The 9,596-nt window shown below is 47.3% G+C and overlaps 1 protein-coding gene across 1 annotated transcript in view; it reads left to right on the top strand.

Annotated features, from left to right (window-relative positions):
* Positions 1 to 5,279: 5,279 nt before the first annotated feature.
* The window catches only part of LOC138498040 (natural cytotoxicity triggering receptor 3 ligand 1-like), a 484,903-nt gene continuing 480,586 nt past the window's right edge, over positions 5,280 to 9,596 (top strand). The window contains exon 1 of the mRNA XM_069621878.1: positions 5,280 to 5,412. Coding sequence (XP_069477979.1) covers positions 5,367 to 5,412 — 46 coding nt within the window. The 5' untranslated portion in view covers positions 5,280 to 5,366. The remainder of the gene's footprint in view (positions 5,413 to 9,596) is intronic.

The raw sequence follows: 9,596 nt of genomic DNA, 5'->3' as shown, positions 1-9,596 counted from the left end.
TTCAAAGATGTAACAACATTAAGCACAAGTTATGTTCCATTTAAGGATGCACAAAGGAGCGCTTCAGAGGGGAGGGGAAGGATCCCGAGGCAAAGGAGTGGTTGCAAAAATCAGCAAGGGCTGGAGCGAGGGTGTCAATGTGGTCCTTGATGGTTTTAGAGGAACAGGGATGAACCTGTTTTGACGAAGCTTTCATAGATCGGACTTGTCTAGCGACCTCGTCAGGGGTGAAAAGAGGAAAGGACGAGAAGCATGGCGGGAGGGTGGCTAAAGGAGGGTCAGCAAGCACAGATGGAGAGGGAGAGGAGGGGTGTGGGTGGACAGGGCGGACAGGATGTCCTGGGCTTTTGAAATGAAGTGAGAGGCAAGGGCATTGCAAAGAGCCTGGGAGCCAACAGGAGTGGTAGAGACTGCAGCAGGGTTGGCCAGCTCCTTGCAGATTTTAAAGAGTTCGGCCGAGTTGTTAGATGCCGCAGAGACACGAGCTTGAATGTGGACTCTCTTCTTGGTGAGGACAGAGAGTCCGTATTGCCTTTGTAGCAGGCGACAGACAAGTTTGTCAGAGGATGAACAGGAAGTCCTCCATTTCCTCTCAGCTGCCATACACTTAGGTTTAAGTGTAGCTAGGTCAGAGTCATACCAGGAATTGCACTTGGCTTTGGACTTCAAACGGATCCTCATGACAGGGGCAAGAGCATCAAGCGTATCAGAAATTGAAGAGTAGAGCAGAGACAGGGCTGTGTCAGGATGTGAGATAGCCAAAGGTGGAGGGGGGGGGGGGAGAAACTGGTGGCAAAAGCCTCAACTGACACGCTTCATGGGCCGGGTGTCCGAGAAGGTAGGTGGCAGTGTTGGTGTAGGCTTGGCTTGGGGGGAAGAGAGGGAGAGATGAGATGGGAGGAGGAAGTGATCGCTCCAGGAGAGAGGAGTGGTCAGAGGGATGGAGAGGGGGAGGTCAGAGGAGATCAAGACATCGAGTGTGTGCCCTGCAGAGTGAGTCGGGCCAGAGGGGAGGATGAACAGGGAGAGGGAGTCACAGACGTCACGGAAGAGTACAAAGGAGGAGCAAGGAGAGTCTAAATGCATATTTAGGTCACCGAAGAGGAGGAGTTGAATGGTAGAGGTCAGGAGGGAGGAGTTGAGGTCTGCCCACTCAGAGAGAAATGAGGTGATTTGACCAGGAGGCCGGTAGATGGTAACCACAGTAAGAGAATGGGTAGGCGAGAGAGAAAGCCTACAGACAAGGCATTCAAAAGAGGAGTAGGTCTGAGTGGGAATGATAGAGGCAGGAATCCACTCAGGAAAGATCAGGGCTACCCGCCCACAGGACCGAGAGGATCTGGGTGCTGAGAGGATCTTGTAGCCATCAGGGAGGAGAGTGTCAAAGCTTGTGACAGAGTTGGCCGTGAACCATGTCTCAGTAAAACCAAGGACATCAAGGTCTAGTTCTTCAAGGTGGTGGCAGATGTCAGAGGAGTGTTTGACGGCAGAGCGAGAGTTGAGAGTGGCAATATGAAGAAGGTTGCCAGCCTTAAAGACCTTCCGGGGAGGGGTACAGATCAGAGGTACGCCCTGCGGAGGAGAAAGAGCCCTAGGAGGGGCAGAGGAGGAGGAGAGAGAGGGCAAGGTAGCCAAGGGGCGAGAGGAGGGGACAGCAGGAGATGAGAGGAAATTAATTAGGCGAGGGAAGCGCCTATCAAAGAGGAGGATATTGGACCATGACAGTGCCATTTAGATAGGCATTAATGATGACTTTAGAGGAGTCGAAGGAAGCCATGAGAACTTCCGAGCGAGTGCCACCATTAATGGGAGAGGTGGAGATAGGGCAGAGCACAGAGACCATATGAGGAGTCCATAGATCTGGCGAAGGAACGACAAAGAGGATGTCGGTGAGGGTCTGTCTGGCCGAAGCATTGGAGTAGGTGTCTGCGATAGGAAGACCAGGGTAAGAGGCCAAGATATCCTTTTTGAACTTCTTCCTACCAGGCTTAGTGAGAAGGGAAGGATAGTCAATGGAGAAGCAGTTGGAGTAGATAGGAGAAACAGAAAGCGGCATTGGGGTGGAAGTAAGGAGAGGATGGAGATACTGGGGGGGGCTAAGGCAGGTAGGTGTGGGACAAAAGAGAGTGGTGAGGTCACTGGGCTAGAAAGTTACAGAGAAGAAACAGTATACAAGCAAATACAGAGAATTTCGTAATGGGCAGCAAGATTTGACTGTTTAGAGCAAAGCAAACACAGCAAGATTTGACTTTTTAGCACAAAGCAAAAACAGCAACATTTGACTTTTAAGCACAAAGCAAAAACTGCAAGATTTGACTTTTTATGGCAAAGTAAAAACAGCAAGGTTTGACTTTTTAGAGCAAAGCAAAAACAGCAAGATTTGACTTTTAAGCACAAAGCAAAAACAGCAAGATTTGACTTTTTCAATCTTGGAATCGGATGTTAGCAAAGGGTTTTAGGAAGCACTGCGCAGCAGGATGACAAAATGGGAGTAACAAGCAGAAAGAACAATGATAGTCAAAGGCAGTAGTGAGTCCATAAGGAGGGAACTAACCCATAGTTCTGGAGGTGGCAAAGTCAAGGCAGTCCAGATTTCTTAGAGGAGTGAGGTGGCAGCATCACTGTGGTCAAGGTGCAGGGAGGACCCCAATTAGTGTTCCGGAAGCGGATGCTGAGAGGGCCGTCTGAAGCCTTCCGGTCCCTGATTCGATGGAAGAAAACACTTAGCAACCAATGGGGGTGCAGCACAGGGAGAGGTGGTTCAGCACAGAACAACAAAGTAAACCACGGCAGCCATCTTGGAATGGCCAAAAAACAGTCAAATTTAGTCCAGACAATTTAGTTCTGCTTGATGTGACACCAATAGGGCTTCAATGTAACCTTCATCCCCTTGAACAATATGTTAACACCAATGGGCTGTTCATTAACATCAATAAATCAGAAATTCTAACGTGCAAGATCTAAGGAAGAACAAAGCATGTTCAAAAATGATATTCCATTGGCATCTAGGAAAAGAGAACTTGAAGACTGCACCTCATATTAGATACTTGCGTATGACCATCAGCTCAATTCAGAATGATGTGCCCTGGATCGAAAATGTGAAAGACAAATGCAAAAGCTGCTGCGTTGAACAAGAAATATGGAAAGTTCTCAATAAAACCAGTGATTGACTTTTACAAGCAAAAAGCCGTTCCTGCTCTGATCTCTGGAGCAGAGTGCGCTCGAGGTTGCTCTTTTGCACTATGGGCCATGTTAGAAAACATGTTCTGGTCAAAAGTCTTATAGCTCCCCAATGGAACACCAACCGCTTGTATTCGGTATGAGTTAAATCTTCTATCAATAAACGCCAGAATTCTCTGGAACATGCTCACTCTTTACCTCAAAATGGTCATGGAGGAAGTTTTACCTCCATTCAAAATCTTGCAAGATCCAAACAGTGGAGTGAAACAGGGCATGTTGTCAATGTGGGCAGACCGATGTAAAGAAATAATGAAATATCTCGACATGGACATCAATGTTATTCAGTACAATCCAAATTTAGCCCAAAAAAAACTTTGACTGCAAGATTGAATTGCAACGGAGAACAGAGATTGAAGCATAAGATAATGACATTTGTACCGAGTGAAGCAAAAGCATTGAATGAAACACAAAAATATCTGGTGACATTTCCCGATTTACATCGCAGACTGTTATGTGAAATTTCGACTCAACTTGTTGAGGACCAATGAGACATCAAGTTCATGGACAAATCACGCTGACACCAAACATATGTGTAGGCTCTGCAATCAACAAGATAAAACCTTAAAGCATCTTACTTTATTCTGCACGGCCCTCCGGCCAGAAAGAACAAAGCACCTGGGGCGCATAATGGCTGAGAACCAGACACTAAATGCTGAGGACTGGGGTGCTTTCTGATGAATCTCATAGAAAAATAATCATTGCTATAACCTTTTTCTTGGAAGACATGACAAAAAGAGTAGTAGAGGTGAATGATTGCAATCAAAAGTAACTGTTGAGATGTAAAAATCATTTACATGCATGTTCTCCTTGATATCACTTTTGTTAAGTTCATTTTTTCTTTGTTCTCTCTGTAAATTGTAATTTGTAGTGAAAATGTTTTGATGTTATTTGATGAAATAATCTCTAATTTTGTGGCTTTTTCAAAGTTTTGTAAAGCCCTCTCCTCCCCCCCACCCACCCTGGCGTGCCCTTAATGTCTCCGTCAGGCCCCACCCTCTAGAACAAAAGGAGAGTCCAACATGATAAGTGGGTGTCTGTCACCTGTTACCATTGCTGTCCTTGGATGGAGCAGGGATGCATTTGGGAAGCCTTATTACTTTTTCAAGAAGTGTCTTTGCTATTAGCAGTGCCTAGTCTAACATGTAAAACTTTAAGTGATTGGAGTTGTGATGGAACGTGTTGGACTGAAAACTCGCAAACAGCTCCAGTTACCCACCCAAGTTCTGATTAGGCAATGCAAGCCGGCAATAATAAAACTTAGTTTACAGCTGTGATATCTGCTAGCTTGAAACACAAAAAAGAAAGTCTAATTTAATATAGTCAAACTTTCTTAACACAAAGAATAAACTGGAAGTTTGTGTGAACAGATCTCAGATACACTGCTTTACCAAAGGGTGTGCTCCTTGCACAATCTCACTGGGCATTAGGGTGTGCCTAAAAGGGACCAGTGACCAAGGTGGGCGCCTAAAGCGCTGCGGTAGGGTGGGTTTGGTGAGTAAAGCACGGTCTCCCTCAGAACCGAAAAGCCGTGTATGGCGCCAACATGCAAGTACAGCATGAGCGTGTGCCCCGCCCTCCCCCCTACTCTCAAATGTGTAGCCTCCTGGGAAATTAGCCCATCCTGTTCAATTGATATTTCCAGTAATGACTTTATTATAGTGGTGTTCATTTCTGGGACCTTTATTTTTCGGTCATGTACTTTCCAGCCTGCATTTCGGAAAAGAATCTCTATTATTACAGCGCCTAGAAGCAAGAGGAATCCGGCATGCGGCGCTATTTCAGAAGGTGATGATGGAATTAATCCAAACAACAATTGATAGAGAAGAAACAGAGGTTGAAAGGGGGGTCCACGTACTGGTGCCAGCAGCGCCCGCAGAAGCCGGGCTGCGAGGCCTCGCACTGGCATCCTTGGCACCTGTAAGCACAGGGAGGGTGTGGTAGCAGGGGGAGGGGCTTGGGATGGCAGTAATGAGCGTGTAATCTCATCTTCCGGGCAAGTCCCGGTCCAAAGGTTGGGAACGCCGGCTTCACTGGGTGTGTGCAGTGGGTAAGGTTCGGTGAAACCGAAAGAGTCCCCCAGCAGCGAGGGAAGGATTCGCGGACCCGTGCTGCTCCCCGCTCCCGACATGGAGGTTGGGGGCGCCCTCCTTTTTCTCCTCTTCAGCTCTGCCTGTGAGTAGGGGACCCCCGCATCTGTCCTGCATGGGTTTCTCAGTGTATCCGCCTTGGAGGCTGAGGGATAGAGTTTGGGGGGTGCGGGGGAGAACCAGCCAGAAAGCCGGGGCTGGGCATGGCGGGTGGTAGGAGCGGCCGATTTAAGAAAAAGTGCCCCGGGTCGGGGAGCGCGGTGGTGGGTAGTGGTGGGCCTTTGCTTGGGCAAAGTGTGGGGAGTCTTGAGTGTGGCAGTGCCGCGTTTTAGGGGTAACCGTTGCAATCGCTTTGTTGTTCTAAGGCTTTTAAGCGGAAACTCTGGCATTGGGGCGCAGGTAGGGAGGAGGGACACAGAGTCTGTAGGTGTTGCTTGGTTGGTAATGTGCCCACCCACTGACTGCCCATGGCCATGCTAATCCCCAGGGCCATTCCTGCCTCTGCCCGCCCTAGGGGGGCCAACTTTACAGAATGGCTTCACGAGGCACTTTAGACGCGGTAGCCACCAGAAGCGGCCTGCAGTGCGCATCGTGTCATGCCCTCTCCACCCCCATCCACTTTGTGGGTACATTTGTGGTAGATGGCATTTTTTACACATGGACCATTATAGAAGCAGGACACTCAAGGCGCTGCAAGAAGCATCTCCAGCCTTTGATACTTAGAAGGCGCCAAGGGAAAGGACTTTAGAAGAAGGTGTCATGAGCAAGCCAAGTGGTGTGAAATGCATGAATGACAATTTTATTATACATGAAGCAAATCTACTATAATAACAGACTATGAGCTGAATCCCTTACAAGGACTGCCGATAGTGAGATTAAATGGTGTGCCTAGGATCACACACTTAGGGGTAAAAACAGGACGTGGGCCATTTAAGCAGTTGACCGCATAGCTTTGATATGATATAAAATGATATGATAGTTTATTTATATAGCGCCTATACACAATGTGTTTCAAAGCGCTTCAAGGCAAGGGAGGGAACAAGGGAAAATACAATGACTTCTTACAGGCCATGAACAGTAAGGGTGTGAAGTTAACTATCGTACTCGGCCTGAAGACATTTCAGATAGTGCAAGAGCTAAGACATAGATAAGGAAGGGAGGGGGAGAATGGGAAGGAAAAGGAAACAGACAGGCGACTGCCGTACTAGGCCTGACGACATTACTGGTAGAAAAACAAAAGGTGAGGGAGAGGGGTGCAGAAAGGGAGGGGAGGAACAAAACAAGCGACTGACGACATTTCAGATAGTGCTGGAGGGGTGGTGGGGAGGAAAAAAACAATAATGGGAGGGTGGAGGAAACAGACGAGGTTGCTATCATATTAGGTCCAGGGACAATTCTGATAGGGTACGTGCATAGAAGAAAGTAAGGGGAGGAGATGTGAAAAGGGAGGAGAGAAAAGAGAGTAAGCCGTCAAAAAGAGTGGAGAAGCAAGAGTGGAGAGCGAATACAATTGCAGAAGTCAGTAGTAACACATAATGTAGCAAGCCTGGATTACAAGATGAAGATGGGAACAGCATGATTCAGGGCCACCATGAGTACAAGATGCAAAGGAAGTCCAGCATGAGAGCTGAGAAAGGGTGACGCATCGTGAATGGATGAAGTCCATGTTTAGTTCATATCTTTATTAAGCAGTTGTTTAAAGAAATGACTTTAAAATAACGGACACAACATAATAAACTAGCATGTCTTAATAAACTAACCTTACATATATAAATTGCCAAAGAAGCATGTTTTGTACCCTCCCCCCCCCCCCGCCCGCGCCAGGGTGCGCAGCTCTGCTGCCATGCTGAGGTCCCACTTTCACACGAAAGTGTGAGGAAAGCTATAAAGACTTTCATCAGGCCAGGGCGTGAAGCAAACTCTGGCCTTTTGGCTTCCCGCAGAGGGGGTCTGCTCAGCGCAGAACAAAACCATTAATGTGAGTAAATCCAGCAAAATACGGGATGGTTGGCTCCCTAGTTTAAAACATCTCCTTATGAGAACTCTGTGCTCGCTTTAATCAGTCAGGCCTTACCATCAGGCTTTGCATTCAAACTGTCTGCCAGTGTTTGTCAGTCAAAAGCAGTATTCTGAGAGTTAATGGCCCTCATTATAAGTTTGGTGGTATCCCATAAGACTCCATGGAATGGGGACTGCCGGTATTACCGGCACCGGTAATACTGGTGCTGGAAATTCTGGCTGTTTTTTGCCAGTGGATGCCTGACTTACCTCCAGCTCTGAGCTAGAGGTAAATCAGGTTCACCCACTGGCAACTCGGACAATGCCAGTGCAGAAATGTGCCGATGGACAAAATTACTGGCACATTAATTCCAGACCGGCATACTTGTAATGAGACCCATTATTGACTTCATTGGAGTTGTAAACACGCTAATGCTGTAATAGAAATGTCTAAGCACGCCTGACTTCAGCCACTCAATTTATAATCAGTCCTGTTAAAAACAAGCATTTGCAAAGCCACTGAACTCCTGTTTAAAACAAGCATTGGCAAAGCCAACGTTTTTGGCCTGTCAATACGTTTTAAGCTTTTGCCAGACATCCTTTTGCACCTCCTACCAACAATGGGTAGTGACTACCACTACGGCTTTGCCTGGCAAGTGCCTTTGCCATGCCTACAGAAAACCCCAAACTGTTGCCCTTGCCAATGCTTGTTTTAAATTACAGGTAGAATGAAATGACTGACCCTTGGGTTTTATAGAACTTCAGTGCCAATTTGAAGGGGGCATATTAGTGGCATATCCGCACTTCGTAGCTCACGAAGCACATTTTGATCTTAGGTGTGTTGCCTGTGTGTTATAATTTGTAAGTTTATAATTTTACTTGAAATGTATAAAAGTAGTACAATTCCTGGTGTGTTACTCGCCTTGGAAACCCTCAAAGTTAAATATGTATCATGGTTTAGTAAGTTTGAGGGGAAATTGTGGAGACCCGTATTATGACTACCTCGCTCTGACCTATTGGAAGCAATCAGATGCCAGGTGGGTCTTACGTTGCTCGCCGACCTTTGGAAAATCTGCTGCATTCAATTGTATATAACGATCGTGCATGCTCAAACGACTCAAGAAACGTGGTCGGCATCATCGCCTATGCTATCTTTTACTTTACTTTTTACTTTATTACATTTATATAGCACGGCCATAGACCCTAAGGCGTGAGGGCGCTCCAAGACACAAACAACACATAACAATGATCATAGAGAAGAATGTGTAAATTCTAAAAAAGGCATATTTTCCAGCATTGGATCTTTCATGGATTCACATGCTTAGAATATTCCCCGTCGTCAGACTGGGAACCTTTGGTACATTTATAAAGACGTTTTTCCATAGGAAAACTTCGACACTTTGTGTCCTATCCATGTCGTTTTTGGGCTGCTCACGCATGCCCCAATAGGACGTGGCAGTATAAATGCCCCAGCCCCGTGGCTCCCTTCAGATTTCAACCGTCTTCCAAAGTAGTGGGATCATCTCGCGTCATCTACTATTTTGTCAAGGTTGTTCGTTGTATTTTTTCCTGATGTCTGGAAAAGCTCTGTTCCGCCCGTGCACTACGTGCGGGCTGAAGAAAGTGTATGAGGGGGAAGGACATATGGACTGCATATATTGTCTACACCCTCACCACTCGGCAAACAAGTGCGACATATGTAAGGGCTTCTCCCAAAAGACTCTTAAAGACCGGAGTCGGCGGTTGGTGCCCTGGTTGAACGATGGAGCGGGTGCGTACCCACCTTCGGAGGTAGGCTCCATGCGCAGTGTGGCCTCAGCATCAAAATCCTCAGGGGCCCCCCGCCGTTTGGCATCGGCTGAACCCCCGGTGAAGAAACCTCACCCTGCGGAGAAGGGGTCTTCGGGAAGCCATTCCGCAAGGGAATCCTCGATGAAGAAAACCTCATAGTCTTCATCGTCGTCAAAAAAGGAGAGAAAGGAAAAGTCGAGATCCTCCTCAGGTGATCACCATAGATCATCCTCGAGTCGAGAGTCTGAGAAACACAGGTCAAGTTCAAAAAAGTCGGAAACGCCTCAGCAACCACCGCCGTCGACGGCAGATCGGTCGTCAAATCCCTCGCTACCAATGACGCAGTTGGTTTCATCTATTGTTATGCCACAGATGGTGGCGACGATGACGACGGCTGGCCCAACTTTAGCCTCGTCGACGGAGATACCGCAGGAAGACAGGTCTTTCAATAGGCCGGCGTACTCCTCGCAGGGCTACAGA

This window comes from Ambystoma mexicanum, chromosome 5q (genome assembly GCF_040938575.1).
Source record: "Ambystoma mexicanum isolate Mex_15411 chromosome 5q, UKY_AmexF1_1, whole genome shotgun sequence".
NCBI lineage: Eukaryota > Metazoa > Chordata > Amphibia > Caudata > Ambystomatidae > Ambystoma > Ambystoma mexicanum.
The sequence above is the reverse complement of the archived record's forward strand: the minus strand, read 5'-3'. Positions and strand labels throughout refer to the sequence as shown.